General features: G+C 43.5%; 3 protein-coding genes and 1 non-coding gene across 4 annotated transcripts; 3 read left to right on the forward strand and 1 right to left on the reverse strand.

Annotated features, from left to right (window-relative positions):
• Nucleotides 1-155: 155 nt before the first annotated feature.
• tmem242 (transmembrane protein 242) lies at nt 156-3,117 on the reverse strand. The gene is made up of 4 exons (XM_014999624.2): nt 3,001-3,117; nt 2,232-2,332; nt 650-787; nt 156-408 (listed from the first exon to the last, which is right to left on the reverse strand). The coding sequence occupies exons 1-4, from the start codon at nt 3,083-3,085 to the stop codon at nt 274-276; spliced, it is 459 nt and encodes a 152-aa protein (XP_014855110.2). The 5' UTR covers nt 3,086-3,117; the 3' UTR covers nt 156-273.
• A 365-nt stretch (nt 3,118-3,482) lies between these two features.
• On the forward strand, nt 3,483-13,626 carry zdhhc14 (zDHHC palmitoyltransferase 14). Its single transcript, XM_014999623.2, has 9 exons — nt 3,483-4,527; nt 5,172-5,332; nt 6,927-7,070; nt 7,206-7,343; nt 9,134-9,182; nt 10,117-10,219; nt 10,292-10,401; nt 11,316-11,424; nt 11,957-13,626. The coding sequence occupies exons 1-9, from the start codon at nt 4,235-4,237 to the stop codon at nt 12,380-12,382; spliced, it is 1,533 nt and encodes a 510-aa protein (XP_014855109.2). The 5' UTR covers nt 3,483-4,234; the 3' UTR covers nt 12,383-13,626.
• A 393-nt stretch (nt 13,627-14,019) lies between these two features.
• On the forward strand, nt 14,020-18,844 carry rrm2 (ribonucleotide reductase M2 polypeptide). The gene is made up of 11 exons (XM_014999626.2): nt 14,020-14,142; nt 15,142-15,239; nt 15,341-15,409; nt 15,900-16,040; nt 16,959-17,075; nt 17,153-17,286; nt 17,360-17,454; nt 17,532-17,665; nt 17,743-17,847; nt 18,081-18,194; nt 18,437-18,844. The coding sequence occupies exons 1-11, from the start codon at nt 14,127-14,129 to the stop codon at nt 18,587-18,589; spliced, it is 1,176 nt and encodes a 391-aa protein (XP_014855112.2). The 5' UTR covers nt 14,020-14,126; the 3' UTR covers nt 18,590-18,844.
• On the forward strand, nt 18,233-18,366 carry LOC148153142 (small nucleolar RNA SNORD94). Its single transcript, XR_015761894.1, has one exon. It is a non-coding gene; the product is annotated as a small nucleolar RNA SNORD94 (small nucleolar RNA).
• Nucleotides 18,845-19,034: the final 190 nt, after the last annotated feature.

The raw sequence follows: 19,034 nt of genomic DNA on the forward strand, positions 1-19,034 counted from the left end.
GATAAAACATTTAAACACAAATGTTTTCTTGAAGGTTCTACTATGTGTTCCTTTGGAGATTAGACGGCCACATAAGTAGCTTTGGTGAGCCGGATTTGGCTCCCGGGCCTTAAGTTTGACGCATATCAGAAAAAAATCCTCCATAAAACTTAAAATTTCACAACATTTAAATATTTTTATTTACAATATGTGACTGTTCTTGTTCTGGTATGACTTTATCTTCATAATTTTACATTTCCCAGCTGTAAAATCTCCACAGGGTCAGAATGGTTTTCAGTCTCTGGCTGATCCCTGTGGTTTGGACCCTAAGATGGCGTCCCAGTCCAACGGTTCTGATCCGGCTGCGGCCTCTGGATTCCTCGGGATGGCCGGGAAGAACGACTCCATCTTCTGTCTGAACTCTGCCAACTGCAAGAGACAGGGAAAGGATCAGAAACCTGCAAACATCCCACAATATGTCCTCTAAACTGAGCTGCTTCCAGAAAAATACTTTAAATATTTATTCACCTTTTTAACCAATGTAAACATTTTTTTTAATTTTACACATTAATTTGAAGTCATTTTCAGTTATTTTTGTGAATTTCAATCAATTGTTTGAATTTTCTCCAGATACAATCCAAACTTTCCTGTTTATTAGAAACAAACGTACGCTGTGGATGCCGAGAGCTTTCCACACGGCGACGCTGAGCAGACCCACTCCACACCAGGCGTACAGGGAGCCCCAGCCCAGCGCTCTGAGGGCCAGGGAGGCCCCGGACTCGGGGGCCACGGCTGTCGCTGCCACACCCTGCAGAGGAAACATGTTTTCAGCAGCTGGTTGGGTCCATGTTACCTTAAGAAGGAGATTTTCCTTCTATCTGCCAAAGCAGTCTGATGGCAACCAATAGGATTCTAGAGACTGTAACCATGGCGATGTTAGAAGAAGCACTAGAATTTCTGTTCTAGCACAGGAAACTTTATGACCAAATATAGACAGAGCTCTGCAAATGTCCAATCAGATCTCTGCCCAGGGGGCACATGACTCCTGCTGAGGAAATCGTTCACACTAACAGAGTCGCTCGCAGTTTGGCCCCTGAATCTTTAACCATTTTAGATTTTGGCCCTTGAATATTTGGTCTTTTTTAACTTTGGCCCTTTTGTCATAAGATTTTTACACTTTGGCCCCTGATGAAGGTTTAATTCCAGAGAGAAATATGATTTCTTAACGTATTTCGGTTCGGTTCTGTTTTCTAGTAAACATACACAAAGCTGCCGGGGCCCCCAGCTCAAATCAAATCTCCCGTCAGACGACAAAGCCCGCTGTGTGATGGAAATAGAACGGAGGAACAGCGGCCGGATTGTTCGCCTCAGAAGGACCAGAACCGCCGCCTCCTTCTCAGAACCGCCACCGGATCGAGAGTCAGGAGGGAAACGGACGTCATCGTTTCACAAACACAGCTTTAACTTTTCAAACCGGATTAGTAGGAAGAGTGATGCTCTGGAGTTCACACCAAACATGAGGCCGTTCTGCTTAAATTCACACCAAATCCTCCTAATATCAGAATATTAGCAGAATAAATTCAGACATTTGTAAAATTGTTTCTAAGTTCTGCTACCAGTAACAATTAAAGGTGAAGTATGTCCTGATTTGTAAAATTGACACTAAATTACAACTACAAGATAATTAAAACTCCTCAATTTGTGTTTATTTGTTTTTGTGTAGGAGACAAAATAGCTACTTCATTTTACAAATTATCACTTTTTTCTCGTATTAGGACTAAATTATCGTATGGTTATTTGTTGTGCGACTTTATTCTCATATTACGACTTTCTCTTCATATTATTACAACTCCATTCTTGTAAAATTATAAAATTACAACTTTTCTCGAATTATAACTTTATTATTGTAATATGACTTCTCTTGGTATTACGACTTTCTTCCAGTATTATTACAACTTTATTCTCTCAATCTTGCAACTTTTTTCTGGAATTATTGACTTTTCTTTTCTTATTACTTTATTCTCAAATTATGAAATTTTTTGGAATATAACTTTATTCTCATATGACTTTTTTTCTCAAATTATTTTTAGTTTACTGTTGTATGTCTTTTTTCCCATAAAGTTGTGAGTTTAGTCTTGTGATTAATTTTTTCCCAGTCTGGCTCTAACTCTGTCTTATTAGTCCAGTTTGCGTGAAAATATTAACTCCATTCTTCTTTCTGGAAAACATTTTTCCCGCTGGGCTGACTTTACCTTACTGAACCACTCTGGGCTCTTCTTCTTGGCCAGCGCCAGCGTGGAGCCGAACCCAGCGATCATCCCCGCTGAGGCCACTGTGGTCAGAAACACCGCACCTGCAAACAGGAAGCCAGGTGAGGAGTGATGTCACAGCAAACAGGAAGTCAGTTGAGCTGTGATGTCACAGGATTCAGCTGCTACATCAGCAATCACTGACATAAAGTGGGGAAACAGGAGATTCTCTGTGTTTGGACATCGGTACCAGGTTCTGCTGATGACCCAGTTTGGACCTTGCTTCAAATTTGATAAACAGAGGAGATAATAGTGCAAAACCAGCCCGCAGCATCACACCTCCACCACCATGCTTGGAGGGACTTATGAAGCTAGTTAAATACCTTCCTGTTTTGTTGTGGATACTCCAAATGTTTGTTGATATGTGTCATACTCATATTATTACAAGTGCTTTGACATCAATAACTGCTATAGCAGCATCAATAAAATAGAAAACACACTGAAACTGAAAAGTGCTGTTCTCCAATGACACGGTGTCTTTCTGATCTGATATTACACGAAAACAGTGGAATCAGAGTTTTGTCTTGGTGGGTAAATTATCAGCGGAATAGTTGGGGGCATTTCAAAAAGTCCTCCTTATACATGTCAGTGACCCCTGACCTCTGCAGCCGCACTCAGGTGAGCTGAACCTTAAATCGGTAGATTTTTGACTGAAGTTCGGCGGCAGCGGCTCCGTTTGGTTTTAACCTCCATTCAATCTGCAGCTGCTCACCTTTTAACACATGATGTCCGTCCTTTTCATCAGTATCACGGTTTGTTCTGACAGCAGAGTCTCCGCCAACATCCGCGACCGTCATGCTGTTTCGGTCCGTCTCCGTAAAACGTCCGGGTACAAACACTAAAAATAGGAATCAGATATTATTTTCCAGGGAATTAGTGAAGAAACCCCCCAGAAATATGACAACCTCACTGAAGATACCATATAGGTTTTTATTTTCACTGCGTTTTAACGACTAACAATTTTAACCAGAAGATAAAGAACCAGAATCCTGAACCAAAGATCGTTTATTACTTCTTGAGGCGGATTAAACTGGACACTGAAAGCAAGGGACTCACTACAGTATAAAATCTTTTAAAATATAATATTTTACATATAGAAAGCAGCTATGAAAGCAATGTAAATGTAAAAACGTTAAATAGAATATATTTTAAATATGAATACCAGCTTGAAATAAAAGTGGGCTAAGAAGATGCCATGTTATTTTAAAAAACGAGCTTTAAATGATAAAGCTGCTATCATCAAGTTAAAATGTCCTCATACCATAAATAAATAATTACAAGAAGCGCTTATTTGCTATAGTGGTTGCAAATATTTTGTCATAAATTGTTGAGGAAGTTCTAGATACTTTTCAAACTTAGAGTTTTTAGTAAAGTTTAATTTTTGTTTGTTTATTTATTTATTTGTTTGTTTGTTTGTTTGTTTGTTTGTTTTTCAAGAAATTTTGTTTTCATTTCCTATTTTCTTAATAACCTGACAGACAAAACTGAAGGATAAATACGCTAAGGATGGTCAACAAAGCCCTCCGTTTTGACTGGAAGGTTGTTTTTCTGTGTGTAGTGACACATCCTGGTGGTGATAGAGGATCTCCGCAGGCACCAGCGGCTCTGCGGAGGATCGGGATGCTCTTCACCTCCTCCTCTTCCTCTTCCTCCTCATCCTTTTCCTCCTTTCCACGGACGCGGACCATCTGAACGCCCGGTAACCTGGATCACACCCACTCCCAGCTAGAACCGGAACCAGTTCACATCCAGGGACTGGGTCCGGAGAAGACGGATATGGTACCGAACCGGAGGTTCTAGCGCGTGCATTTGTTTACAGAACAAATTAATTGTAACAGTGATAAAACCCGGTCGCTTTTGTTTGGGTTCGTGATGGAAATACGGGCTCATCCGCGCGCGCACCTTTGATTATCGTTTCATCTCCGCGCGCTCACCTGTCAGGACTCATGTCTCAGATCCAGCACGCGGTTCCGGACGGACCGATCCGGTACACGCAGATCTGCACCCGCAGCAGCAGCTGCTCCTCCCCGCAGACCTCATCCTCCGCCGCCGCCGCCGGCACCGAGCCGCCGTCCTGCACCGGACACCGCGGCCGGACCCCCCGCAGGAAGTGGCAGGTGTTCCCGGGGCGGAACCGGTTCTACTGCGACGGGCGGGTGATGATGGCGCGGCAGACCGGGGTGTTCTACCTGACCCTGGTGCTCATCCTCCTCACCAGCGGCCTCTTCTTCGCCTTCGAGTGAGTCACGTTTGGGTTTAAAGTTTGTATTTCAGAATATTTAGATGGGAAAACTTTACGTTAAACTTTAAATGTTTGTAAAAGTGGAGATTATAATCCTAAATTCATTCAGTGTGAAGAGTTGGGTTTTGATTCAGCCTCTTTCTGATACATTTTACACACTTTGGGCCCCTGAATTACTATTCAGTAACATTCTGGGCCCCCAACTTATTGGAAACTTTCACTTTTGGCCTCTAACCTGTTGATTAACACCTTTGGGTGTTAATCAACTTGTCACTAACTTGCTGGTGATGAACATTCTGGGCCCCTAACTTTTGAAATCTAACAATCTGGGCCCCTAATTTGTTGGTGATTAACACATTAGCCCTTAACTTTTGAAATTTAACATTTTAGGCCCTTTATGTGTTGGTAATTAGGCCCTTGAATTATTGCTAATTAACAATCTGGGCCCCTAATTTATTTGTAATTATCACATTGGCCCCTAACTTTTGTAATATAACATTTTGGGCCCCTGACTTGTTGCTAATTAACATTGGGCCCCAACCTCAATAAACATGATAACTTGTCTCAATGTTTTGTTTCCTCCTGCTGTATCGAGCTCTCTGATTGGTCGAAACGCTCAGCCCGTCTCTCTGTGTCCTCAGCTGTCCCTACCTGGCGTCCAACCTGAGTCCGGCCATCCCGGCCGTCGGCGCCGTCCTCTTCGTCTTCGTCATGGGGATGCTGTTCAGGGCGAGCTTCAGCGACCCCGGCGTCCTGCCCAGAGCGACGCCCGACGAGGCCGCTGACCTGGAGAGGCAAATCGGTAACCATGGAAACACAGATTAGTGGGCCTGTTGCAGAAGTCTGGAGTTTGTAGTTGTTCAGTAGTTTCCCTCCTCCTCCGTGCCGTCGGAGCGCTGAGTCACATGTCGCCTCTTGGTTTCCATGGAAACTGAAAGTCGCCGTCTATTTCTGGAAGCCAGTCATTCCCTGATTCACTTCCTGATGCAGAGAGACGGAGACGATCAAACATGGAGGACGATGACGGCGACTCCGTCAGAGGAAGAAGAAGACAGGAGCCGCCATTTTGTTTCTGAAACTCCAGGAAGTTCTCCTGATTCCAGAGAAACAAATTCATCCATCAAAGATACATCCAACCATCTAAACATCCAACCACCCTTCTAAGCATCCATCCATCCATTCACCCATCCATCCATCCATCCATCCATCCATCCATCCATCCATCCATCCATCCATCCATCCATCCATCCATCCATCCATCCAACCACTCATCCAAACATCCATCCACCCACCCATCCATCCATCCATCCATCCATCCATCCATCCATCCATCCATCCAACCACTCATCCAAACATCCAACAAATCCACTCATCTATGTATCCATTTGTCCATCAATCCTTCTAAACGTCTGTTCGTCCATCCAACCATTCACCATCCATCATCCATCTATCCATGCATCTAAACATCCAACCACTCATCCATCCATCAAAGTATTTATCTTTATTTTATTTTTTATTTTGTTTCTATCTAGTCGCTCTACTTCAGGAGTCATTTGTATTTCAGTTTTCCTCTTTGACCTCTTAGATCTTGACCTCTCAGGCCTTTGACCTCTTAGATCTTGACCTCTTAGATCTTGACCTCTCAGGCCTTTGACCTCTCAGGCCTTTGACCTCTTAGATCTTGACCTCTCAGGTCTTGACCTCTCAGGCCTTTGACCTCTTAGATCTTGACCTCTCAGGCCTTTGACCTCTTAGATCTTGACCTCTCAGGCCTTTGACCTCTTAGATCTTGACCTCTCAGGTCTTGACCTCTCAGGCCTTTGACCTCTTAGATCTTGACCTCTCAGGCCTTTGACCTCTTAGATCTTGACCTCTCAGGCCTTTGACCTCTTAGATCTTGACCTCTTAGATCTTGACCTCTCAGGCCTTTGACCTCTCAGGCCTTTGACCTTTTAGATCTTGACCTCTCAGGCCTTAGACCTCTCAGGCCTTTGACCTCTCAGGTCTTGACCTCTTAGATCTTGACCTCTTAGATCTTGACCTCTCAGGTCTTGACCTCTCAGGTCTTGACCTCTCAGGCCTTTGACCTCTTAGATCTTGACCTCTCAGGTCTTGACCTCTCAGGCCTTTGACCTCTTAGATCTTCACCTCTCAGGTCTTGACCTCTTTGATCTTGACCTCTCAGGCCTTTGACCTCTCAGGCCTTTGACCTCTTAGATCTTGACCTCTCAGGTCTTGACCTCTCAGGTCTTGACCTCTTAGATCTTGACCTCTCAGGTCTTGACCTCTCAGGTCTTGACCTCTTAGATCTTGACCTCTCAGGTCTTGACCTCTGAGGTCAGAGTGTGTTGTACCAGCATCTGTCGCCTCGTCTCTGAGCTGTTGTTTGTTTTCAGACTCGACCGGCTGCTCCAAGCCTCCGCCTCGCACCAGAGAGGTTCTCATCAACGGTCAGACCGTCAAGCTCAAGTACTGCTTCACCTGCAAGATCTTCCGGCCGCCGCGGGCGTCCCACTGCAGCCTCTGTGACAACTGTGTCGGTCAGTTTACCTCGTATGTTTCTGCTTCCTGTCACTTTCAGCCATGGATTTACATTTTTCTCCAATCTTTCATTGAATCTCGGGCTTTTCCAGGTTCTTTAAGCGCTAATTTTTGCCGTTTTTTTGTTGTTGCAGAGCGTTTCGACCATCACTGCCCCTGGGTGGGGAACTGCGTCGGACGGAGGAACTACCGCTTCTTCTACCTCTTCATCCTCTCCCTCTCCTTCCTCACCATCTTCATCTTCGCCTTCGTCATCACACACGTCGTCCTCAGTGAGTAACCGAGCTTCTGCCGCCTCCTCACATTGTTTTCTGTTGTGACTCAGCAGCTAATCTCTTTAGAAATCTGCTGAAAGGTTTCTAATATTCAGGAGACAAAACTTTGAGAAAATGTTAAATAATCCAACCTTTAATTCACAGATTACAATGGAAGAGTGTTTAGATCATTATCCCACTAAAAATTAGATAATTATGTTGCATAAAATGAGATCAGAGTGACAGGGAGAGGCAGCTATGCATAAAAATACAGAAAAACAGAAAAAAAGTCTCACTTCAACTGTTTTTGTTTAATTGACCTAATTAAGACCTGATTTTTCTTATAATTCCTGATTTTTCGAAAACTGGAAAATGGTTTAGGTTAACTTCCAAAATCACAATTTTCAAGTCAGAAAATGTTATTTTGCTCCAGAAAACATTAAAAACAATAATAGGATCAGGCATCAAACCATGAGGATCTCCATTCAGATGCTAAAAACCTGTGGCTGTTACAGCTAAAGCTAGTTGTGCTAACCCTAAATCTCTAATCATAAACATTAGTTCTGCTAATGCTAATGTGTTACAACAACATAGTATTTAGTTGAAGCTAATGCTAAGGCGCTAAGTTCAAAACGTTGATACCCACCATGCGTCAATGACACAACACATTTTCATAGTTGCAAAAGAACTAAACTAAAAATTAGCAGAAGTATTTTTACCGCTCATGAAATCTGATATAAACTCACAGAACCATCATTTTTGGATAATTCATCCCAGTTTTGATTTGTTTTTTCCTTTTTACCTTGAGGAACTTCATGCAGTTGCTAAAAACTACTGGTTGTACCGCTAATCTGCAATAGCACAACTAATCCTGAATATTAGTTGTGCTAAAGCTTTAAAACAACATAGTATTTAGTGGAAGCTATTGCTAAAGCGCTAACTACAACAATGTTGATACCCACCATGTAAATGTAAACAATGCAAAACTATTTCAAAGTTAGCTTTCAATGCTAGCTCTGCTGTTAGAGGCTTGTTTGCCGTCCACTGCTAAAAACTGATACAGAACAGTTTTTTGATCATTCAGGATGAATCTATTTCATGTTTCCTGCTGTTTTTGTGTTGGAAAGGTTTAAACCCGTCACGTTAACTAATTTCACTCCACTGAACCGGGGGGTAGAAAGCAGTTTCTGTGCTGACGGAGGTTTAACCCTGATCACTGGTTTCTGGGGATTTTTCCTGTCATCAACCAGACTCTCTTCTCAGGCCGTTAAAGTTGTTTATGTGGCCCGAAGCTCCAAACTCCAGAGCTGTGAGGCTTTTTAACAACCAGCAGACTGTCTCAGATAAACTCGTGTTTTCTTCTGAGCGCTCCTTGTTTTCTGTTTTTAGCAGCGCTGCTATAAAAAGATGCAGCACAGAGTGGTGACTTTGATCTGCATGAAATTAACTGCAGCCTCTGACGCCTTCACTTCTCCTCAGCATCTTTGTGTGTTTAAAACACAAAAACAATCCCTCAAAGGTTAAAACTTTGAAATGTTTCTGTGGTTTTATCATGGTTTTTGACCCTTTCCAGTTGCTTGGTTTCCTGTCTTCACACCTCGCTAACTCCATTAGCTCAATGAGATTTAGCTTGTTTTAGCAATAAAACCTTTTTCTGTCTGACTGTGGAGGGATTTTTGTAGATTTAGCTTAAAAACAGCAACATCTTCATGGTGATTCAGATCTTCACTGTAAAACAGAAATATTGGGATGAATGGGTGAACTTTATTAATGAAGTTATGAATCTCTTCTTCTTTGTTGTTTTCCAGGATCAAACCGGACTGGATTCCTGACCACACTCAAAGACAGTCCAGCTAGATATCCTTCAGAGCCCAAAGGTTCTGCTTGTTGAGCCAGTAAAAGTTCTGAAACAAAACAAATCGCTTCTTTTGACAGGAACGTCACATTTATACATATAAAACACAAAATTACTTTATTGTGAATCCAGTCTTGACTAAAAAAATCAAGCTGAAAGTGTGGCTGGATGTGCAGCCGTTAGCATAGCTGTAAAAGTGGCAATAAACTTAGCTATAAGTGTAAGCATAGTCGTTAGCATGGCTGTTTAAGATAAATAAGAGTTATTTTGTTAGCGTATCCGTTAGCATAGCTGTAGGCAAAGCTGGATGTGTAGCCGTTAGTGTAGCCGTAAAAGTGGTGTTAAACATAACCACTACTGTAGCCATAAGTGTGACTGTGTGAGTGCAGCTGTTAGCATGGCTGTAAGAGTGGCTGTATGTGTAACTGTTAGTGTGGCTACAAAGTTACCATTAGCACAGCCATAAAAGTTATGATAAATGTAGCCGTTAGGGTAGCCATAAGCATCTTTATGCTCGGCTGTAAGCGAAGCTTTTAGCGTGGCTGTAAAACTGGCTGTAAACATAGCGGTTAGCATAGCTGTTAGCTGGGATTCATCATCTATTTGGCTGTAAGCAGAACCAATCTGATCAGGAAAAGCTGTAAACATTCAGCCTTTCCAACATGGAGTTCAGATCTGACACAGAAAATCCACCACAGGCATTAATTAGCTCCCATACAGCCCCTCCCCTCCCCGTTTCTGATAAATCAATCCCTGATGCTGCCACCATCTACAGCTCGATATGTCCTGTAATGCACTGCCAAGGTCAAAGTGTCGCCACCCTGACAGGGACATCGGCTTCCCTGATGGGGGAAATGAATAAAATCCAGATGAAACACTTCAGTTTGTTTTCGAGTCGTGAGCCTCCATGTTTGACTCCTTCACTCCGCGCTGCACCATCCTGGAGGTGGTGGTGTGCTTCTTCTCCGTCTGGTCCATTGTGGGCCTGTCGGGCTTCCATACCTACCTTATCAGCTCCAACCAGACCACCAACGAGGACGTGAGTATCCCAGAGCTCCCAGTTAGACCAACACGACCGATCTGATGGATTAACCCCGGTGTTCCCATTCAGATCAAAGGAACCTGGTCCAAAAAGGAGGGAAAGGACAATTACAACCCCTACAGCTACGGAAATGTCCTGACCAACTGCTGCGCGGCGCTTTGTGGGCCGCTGCCTCCCAGGTCAGCAGTAAACCAGCACTAATGCTGGTACAGGTAACCATGGCAACCACAGATTACTCAGGTAACCAGAGGTAAAGCCATTACCAAGATCAAGGCTAAAGTCTGTCATGGTAACTGATTTAGCTGGACGATAAAATATCCCAGAAGTTATTGAGATAAACGATAATATTGTGCTTTGACACTATTTTCAACTAATATAATGCAAGAAGATATTCTCAAAAATCAATAAATTAAATGTGTTAATGAACATTGAACACTGGAACTTAAGACATTTTAAATATCCAGAACAAATAAACAAAACAAAAAATAAAATGGACTGAAAAAGGGGCTAGTTGAGGCCAAAGCACCAGATCTTTGGTAGAAAAAGAAAAACGATAAATCATGCAAATGGAAATTGTTGAGTTTGTTTTAATTTTTGTGCGATTACTAGATTTATTGCTTATTGCAACAGGGCATATATGAAATAGGACTAAAATCTGGGTCAGAAAACAAAAATAACTAAAAACCTGAATCTTGACTAAAATCTGCTTCAGAATCAGGACTAAAAAGAATTTCAGTCAAGACTAAACAAAACCAGAAATCATTACCTAAATCAGGAGAACTATTTTTTATTTAAACATTTCAGCCTAGTCCCACCACTAATATTAATATAGACAGAGGAAAAAACACACAAAAACCTCTGAACTTCTGAATAACAGCTGTGGATTTCAGGTCAGGAGGGAATCACCATAGCAACCAGCGACCAACCACATTTTGTGTTCAACTTTCAAAATAAAGCTATAATTCATAGCTAATGATAATAAAAGATAGAAACCTTTAATATTGCTAGTTGCTGCTGCCATTCAACTTATCTGGGATCATCAGTTTGGGTTTGGAGCCGCGACCTCTGACCTCTCTTCTTGTTTGTGTGCCAGTCTGATTGACAGGAGGGGTCTGATCCAGGCTGACACGCCGCAGACCGCGCCCCAGTCCAACGGGACCGGCGGTGGCAGCTACGCCCCCACGCAGCTTCACAGTCACATGGTAGGTGGATATCACCCAGGGTGGCTGCAACACGGGGGCGGAACTTCCTGCCAATTCTGCTGCTTTCACGCAGCAAAGATTTCCTTTGTGCCGCTGTCATTTTACATTTACTAGTACATCGTTCCCACAAGTCTGAACTGGAGGTGATCCACCACCACGTCACTGAACCGCCATCTTGGTAGGAAAGCTTAGTGCAAAGCCTAGCTGAACCATGGCTTCCAGCCCAACTAAAACAAAGCACAGTGACACTCTTCATCAATGTGCAAGAGAAGGAGACATCAACAAAATGGCTGCTGTCAGGTTTGATCTGTATGAGACAGAGAATATGGCTTGTTTATTGTTGTCATAGCAACTCCATAGCAATGGTCATGACAATTGGTTACCTACCAAGACGGCTACCAGCTGCAAAGTTCCCAGGAGTGTTACATCACATGCTGTGTATATCTTTAAAAAGATGGCGGCACAAACGATTTGGTCAGATCTGAATAAGTTTGGGTTCCAGCTTCACTCTGGTCTCCTCCTGTCCTCCCAGTGCGACCAGGACCAGTGCCTCCAGAGCACCAAGTTCGTCCTGCAGGCCGCCGCCACGCCGCTGCTCCACAGCGACCCCGTTGTCCTGCCGCCTCTCCCCGCCAAGCCTGCCTCGCTGGGCGGGCCCTGCGCCTACCTGGCCCCCGCCCAGCCGACGCTGCCGTCCTGCGCCGGAGACGTCCTGACCCTGAGGGACACCGCCGTCGACTCCCACTGCCACCATCACCTGCACCTGCACCACCTGCACCACCACCAGCACTTTGCCAGCCCTGAGGAGACGCCCTGCGGGACACCGCAGGGGGCCCTCCCCTGCCCCGCCCACATGCACCTGCAGCACCCGGCACCGCCGGTCCGGTATGACCCCGTGACCCAGGACTCACTGCACGAAGACTCGGTCAGAGGATTGGTGAAACTCAGCTCTGTCTGAACCACCGGACAGAAAAACTTCAGGAATGTAACAAAAAACCTTTATAATGACTAAAAACTGATTTATTTTTTATTTTTATTGCTTCTGAGTTTATAATTCCACCTGTTCAGAGTTTAATTTGGAGCTGCGAAAGTTCACATTTTCACTTTTTGGTGTATTTTATATGGAAAAACAAAACACAAAATTTTTCATCGGTGGAGAAACCGATGAAAAATCGGTTTTCATCTCTCCCATCTCTCCCACTTGATGGTGGTGGGAGAGATATTTGGAGCTAAATACAATACAATCCTGGAAGTGCTGGGATGGCCTAGTCCAGGGGTGGGCAATCCTGGTCCTGGAGGGCCAGTGTCCTGCAACTCTTAGACGTCTCACTGGTCCAACACACTTGAGTCCAACAGCTGAATCACCTCCCAAGTGCAGTCAGGTTCTCCAGAGTCCTGCTAACGACCTCATTATTTGACTCAGGTGTGTTGAAGTAGATACATCTAAAAGTTGGCCTAGTCAAACTCCAACTGAGAATCTGCTAAACGTGAAAACTTTCAGAATGAGTTTGAGATGTTTTGTGAAGAGGAAATGTTCAAAGCTGAACAAGAAAAACCTGCAACTGGAACAGTCAAAAATTTTCTGAATAAAAAAAGCATGCCACACTTTTCAGATTTACTTCCACTTGCCAGTGAGGGACTACTTTGTGTTCCTAATAAAATACACTGAAGTTTTTGGTTTTTAATGTGGCAGAATGTGGAAAAGGTCGATGTGTATTAATACTTCCGCAGGGTTCTGGGTTCATCAGTGCTTTTATTTTGAAATTCAGAACTTTGGGTTGTTTGGTTTCTGGTGTTTAATGCATTCAGGTGACGCAGTTTGAGCTGCACCGGGACCAAAGCCGGACTTCTCTTCTTTCTACCTTCATCTTCCTCCTCAGAGAGGAATTTATTGGACTTTAAATCCAGAATAAGCTACTTGATGATGATGATGATGATGAGTCCTTCTTCTTCTTCTTTGATTGCTTCTGCAGCGCTATGGAGCTGATGCGGCCCAGCTACACTGCCACACACAGTGTCAAGTTTTATACCGATGATGTCGTCACTGCATTAAATTAAACCATTCTGTGCTTTTATTCTGAAGGTCATATATTGTTTCCTTGCTGAAACCCTTCCCATTAAAAGATCCACAGATAAACTTTTACAGAGAAAAACTGAAGTTATCAAACTCCTCAGAGAGAAATAAACCAAACATTTCCTAAATATGTTGTCAGTTTATATTTGATCATTTCTGTTTATTACTATATGGTCCATGGAGTTTAACATTTATTGTGGGTAGTCAGCCTGCAAAATATAATTCCACAAAAATAGAAATGAGGCAAAAGTAAACAAAAAACAAACAATGGAGTTCATCTAACATGAAATGTGTGCATAAAAATGACATTTTAATGAAAATAAATAATAGTGTCTCAAAAATCAGGAGTAAGTTTGCATGCAATCAAATTTATAACCAACTGAATTTTAATTAAAATGGGAATATTTGTAAATGGAGTAAAACATGTCGGGCACCCAGGCCGCTAGGTGGCAGACGTAAACTTCCGTAGTACTCCTAAACATCCAATGAGCGGCCGCCGTGGGCGGTAACCCGGATACAGTTACTGGGCGGATTGCCCCGACGTCAGCTGCGAGGAAAGAGGGTTTTAAAAGACATTTGGAAGTTTTAGAGGGAAAACCGAGGAGAATGGTTCAGTTTAAAACGGAATATGAGTTTTATAAAAGGTAAAACATCCGCAATCCAACAGAAATACAGAATATAAAGCTATATATCAGTAAAACAATACTTTATCAAACAGATTATTAAGCAAGAGACTAATTCCTGGAATGTATTCTTTCATTGTAAGCATGTTTGCTGGAATTTCAGAATAAATAAACCGATAACTGCACTAAAATGCATACAGTACCTGACTTTTTAAGAATTCTGCTGATTCTTCTGTATGAAATATTTTCGCGCTAACAGGTTTGTTGACAACGCCTTTTTATGACATAAACAAAGGAAAAAGCGCGGCAGCTGCACGCAGAAGCCAAAAAAACACAATAAAATCCATCCTATTTTATTTACTGTCTTTATATAGATTCACTTTTATATAAATTAATCTGTTGCATGTTAAGATGTTGAATTCATCGCAAGAAATCGGGTTTAATACGCAGTTACACTGATTACACACGTATCCTGTTGAAAATAAGTCATATGTGTTATTTTCGAAGTTACCACCAAATGGCATCATGATTAGTGTGTTTAAGCTACTGTTTATATTATTATTATTATTATTAAATGAATAAAACAATAATTTAGCATCTAAGGATTCCCTTTTGCTGTTATCGACATTCGCGATTTAACGTTGTAGTTTAAATACACACCTACTTGTTTTTGATCTACGAGAGACATATTTTATTAACATATTTTATGTTTCATAAACGGCGGCTTTAATTGTTTTGTAACGTCAGTTATTCAGCAGTTTTGTAACTTTTGCCGGTTTGAATTTCCCGCAGTATTTGCACGTAGTACGTAATGACGTTACATCAGCTGATTGGCTGGGGGAGTTCTAGCGGGAAGATTCCAATAAAAGAACGAGCGGACAACAGAAGCCGCTTCATTCTCTGCTGTCTGTCTTTATGTTCGTTGCTTCTTAGTCCTAGCTTTCTGACCTTTCTTAGTCTCTTTAGACGTTAATTTTGTTACTTTTCCTTTTTATTCTTTATATTTGTGTGAAACCGAAGCATTAAAGATGCTGTCTGCGCGCTCCCCTCTCTCTGTGAAGAACCAACAGACTCTCGGCAGTCAGTTAGACAGCATGACTTTGGACAAAGAGAACACGGTGAGAGCGGGAAAAAACATCATGTCCGCCCCGATTTATTAGAACATTTATCTTTTAAAATGTCTTTCTTGATCCTCTTTAACGTCTTTGTTCCTTTCCAGCCTCCCAGTCTGAACAGCACCCGCGTGCTGGCGTCCAAAACCGCCCGGAAGATCTTCAGTGAAGCCGCGGTGAGTGTGTGGAAATGTTCCGGAGAAAGATCCGAATATGAACCGAACTATAGCGCTGGTCGTGGCGCCTAAACTGGAGGAAGTTTAGGCGCCACGACCTAAACTTCCTCCAGTTTAGAGCTTTCCGATGCAATCAGATCCGATTTGATTGGATCTGATTGCATCAGAAGGCTCTAAACTGGAGAAGAAGGGTTATCGGATCCGATTTGATCAGAAGGCTCTGAGTTTAGAGCCTTCTGATGCAATCAGATCCGAATTGATTGGATCACATCAGATCCGATCAGCTCCTTTCTCATTTATTTACCTGCAAATTGATTTATATCTTACAAAATGTGGTATTTTTATTTATGTTGCACATTTTTGTTGTTTTAAAGTAGCTATATTTGGTCTTAACATAAGTTATAAAATTAAAGTAATGCATATAAAGAATATTAAAAAATGATGATTGTGTGTTGCATGAGACTGTAGCTGATATTTGCTTGTTTTCCAGCCTAATGCAGTGAAGAAGAGCAGCTCTGAGGAGCCTCTGCTGAAGGAAAACCCTCGCCGCTTCGTCATCTTCCCCATCCAGTATCACGACATCTGGCAGATGTACAAGAAGGCAGAGGCTTCCTTCTGGACAGCAGAGGAGGTAAAAACCCTAAGAAACGGGTAAACATCCTGACATAATTAATGCAATGCACCCAGAGCATGATGCTGCCACTTCTGTACAGGGAAGTGAGTACAGTGTGTGGCTCCTTTCCTCCAAACATGAACTAACATCAGAACTTAAAGTTCAGATTATGCATATGTGTATAGCCAGTTTTATCAGAACATCTTAATATTAACAAATAATTTTGGTGAGAGAAAAGCGTGAGATCTGATATCAGCTGCTCAGTCGATGGGATTCTTTCTTCTATAAACTCGTTGCTCAGTCATTTCAGTCCTGATGATGAAAATCATTTAATGAATGATTCCCTTATTTGTAAAATCAATACCAGAGCATGACCTCAACGTTTTTCTTTGTTTTTTGTGTCCGAGATATAAAGCTACTCCTTCAGTCTCCTAAGACCATAATTTCATTGTCCTAACATTAAAACATAAAATCCCAGCCTGGTTCTTATTGCATTGTATTATTGACCTGAATTCAAAGTTGAAATAAATTGAAGTTGTGAAAACGCATTTGTCAAACAAGATGGCTGCCGTAGCTGCTCTGACATTACTCCAAAAGTTAAATCTTCAAAATGGAGTTGGATGATATTCTGCATCACAGGTCTCAAACTCCAGTCCTGGAGGGCCACTGCCCTGAGCTGTGCCTCTGCTGCACCACACCTGAATAGAATAATTAGGTCATTAAGGCTCTGGAGAACTTATCTACACAAGGAGGAGGTAATTAAGCCGTTTTGTACCTGTGGCGCATCTAAAAACTGCAGGACAGCAGAACTTAAGGACTAGTTTGACATCTGATCTACATCGACTGTTTGGATTTTGAACCTTTTTCTTGAACTATTGAACCTTTTAGCCTAACTCTTTCTGTCTAACCTGTGTTGCCATGGTGATGTGCGTGCAGGTGGACCTGTCCAAAGACCTGCAGCACTGGGAGTCCCTGAAGGACGACGAGCGCTACTTCATCTCCCACGTGTTGGCCTTCTTCGCCGCCAGCGACGGCATCGTCAACGAGAACCTGGTGAGGAACCTGCCGCTGGTTCAGGCCGCTCTCGTTGGGCCCGACCCGCTAACACTGTTCCTCGTTTCGGCCACCAGGTGGAGCGCTTCACGCAGGAGGTGCAGGTGACAGAGGCCAGGTGTTTCTACGGCTTCCAGATCGCCATGGAGAACATCCACTCTGAGATGTACAGCCTGCTCATCGACACCTACATCAAGGATCCCAGCGAGAGGTGAGTGGCTCTAACTGGTGCTGCTGGGAGCTCTGGCCGGCCTCCCTCTGACGCTGCGTTCACTGACCCTCAGGGAATACCTGTTCAACGCCATCCAGACGCTGCCGTGTGTGAAGAAGAAGGCCGACTGGGCGATCAACTGGATCGGCAACCGGAACGCCTCCTACGGTAACACCGCCCTCTGTGACCTCACACCGCCGTTGCCATGGTGCCGATATTGATCAGCTGTGTTTTTGATCGCCCAGGAGAGAGAGTGGTGGCCTTCGCTGCCGTGGAGGGAATCTTCTTCTCTGGTTCGTTCGCCGCCATCTTCTGGCTGAAGAAGAGAGGCCTGATGCCTGGCCTGACCTTCAGCAACGAGCTCATCAGTCGAGACGAGGTGATTTACAGCCCATCAATAACCGATAACTGATCGATAACGATGGCTCGGGGAGTAACGGACTCTGCTGCTTTCAGGGTCTGCACTGCGACTTCGCCTGCCTGATGTTCAAACATCTGGTGAACAAACCGCCGGCAGAAACCGTCACCAAGATCATCCGGAACGCCGTGGAGATCGAGCAGGTGGGGAGAACTGGGAGGACTGGGACTGTACTGGTTAACTGGGAGCTGCTGTTTTTGTTTTGTCCTTTTTCCCTACCCTTGTTTCCCACTTTAAGAATCTCATGAACTAATTCTCTAAAATAACGGTTGAGCTCTATGAATTGTGGGAAGTTGAGTATTAAGTGTTTTATTAAAGCTGTTTCTGGCTCCTCTCTGGTTCTGCTGGGTCTGATGTTGGTTCTGGTTCTGTCCAGGAGTTCCTGACTGACGCTCTGCCTGTGAAGCTGATCGGGATGAACTGCGACATGATGAAGCGCTACATCGAGTTCGTGGCGGATCGGCTGCTGCTGGAGCTCGGCTTCTCTAAGGTACGGACAGAACCGGGTCAGCTGAGGCCTGGTTCTGGTGTGTGGTGATGATCCGCGCAGGGGTACGGACCTCAGCCAGTGATGGGGGCTGAGCGCTGCTGCAGGAACCCATCAGAGCGTGTGGTTCTGATGGGGTCAGCAGCAGAGCGACACAGACGCCTGTCTGAACACGCCTGCAGTTTCCTCTGGGATCCTGGATTCTCAGCAGAGTGAGACCTCCTGTCCTGTTTCTGTCTCTGCAGGTGTACCGGTCGGAGAACCCGTTCGACTTCATGGAGAACATTTCTCTGGAGGGGAAGACCAACTTCTTTGAGAAGCGGGTCGGGGAGTACCAGAGGATGGGCGTCATGTCGGGTCCGACCGACAACACCTTCAGGCTGGACGCCGACTTCTGAACCGAGCCGGACCGCCTGACCGCTCCAACTGGACCTGCAGTGCCTGGCCTTGATGAACTGAAGGTATCAGCCAATCAGAGCCCTGCAGCTCACCTGGAGTCAACAATGAAACACATTTTCACCTTCAGTGACTCTTCCTGGACTCTTAACTTAATTCAGACGCTGGATTTCTGGGGTTTTATATTTAATTTGTATATAAAGTTACCTTGTTGTTTGTCTTTTTTGTTGTTTTTTAATAAATGTTGGGAATATAAACGTGTCAGTTCTTCATTAAATCTGCTTCAGTTCAAGATTTTGAACAAATTTTGGTTTCTATTGGTTTTTCCTCCACATTGGGCTCAAAGTTAAACATGAAGGCTCTAATTTTAGGTTATTGGTAAAGAACGTTTCAACCACTACACCCAGATTTCAGGCCTGATCACTACTTTCTAGCTGCAAAAAACTA

This window comes from Poecilia mexicana, unplaced genomic scaffold, assembly GCF_051168715.1.
Source record: "Poecilia mexicana isolate PSO_F unplaced genomic scaffold, ASM5116871v1 scaffold_21, whole genome shotgun sequence".
Classification (NCBI taxonomy): Eukaryota; Metazoa; Chordata; class Actinopteri; order Cyprinodontiformes; family Poeciliidae; genus Poecilia; species Poecilia mexicana.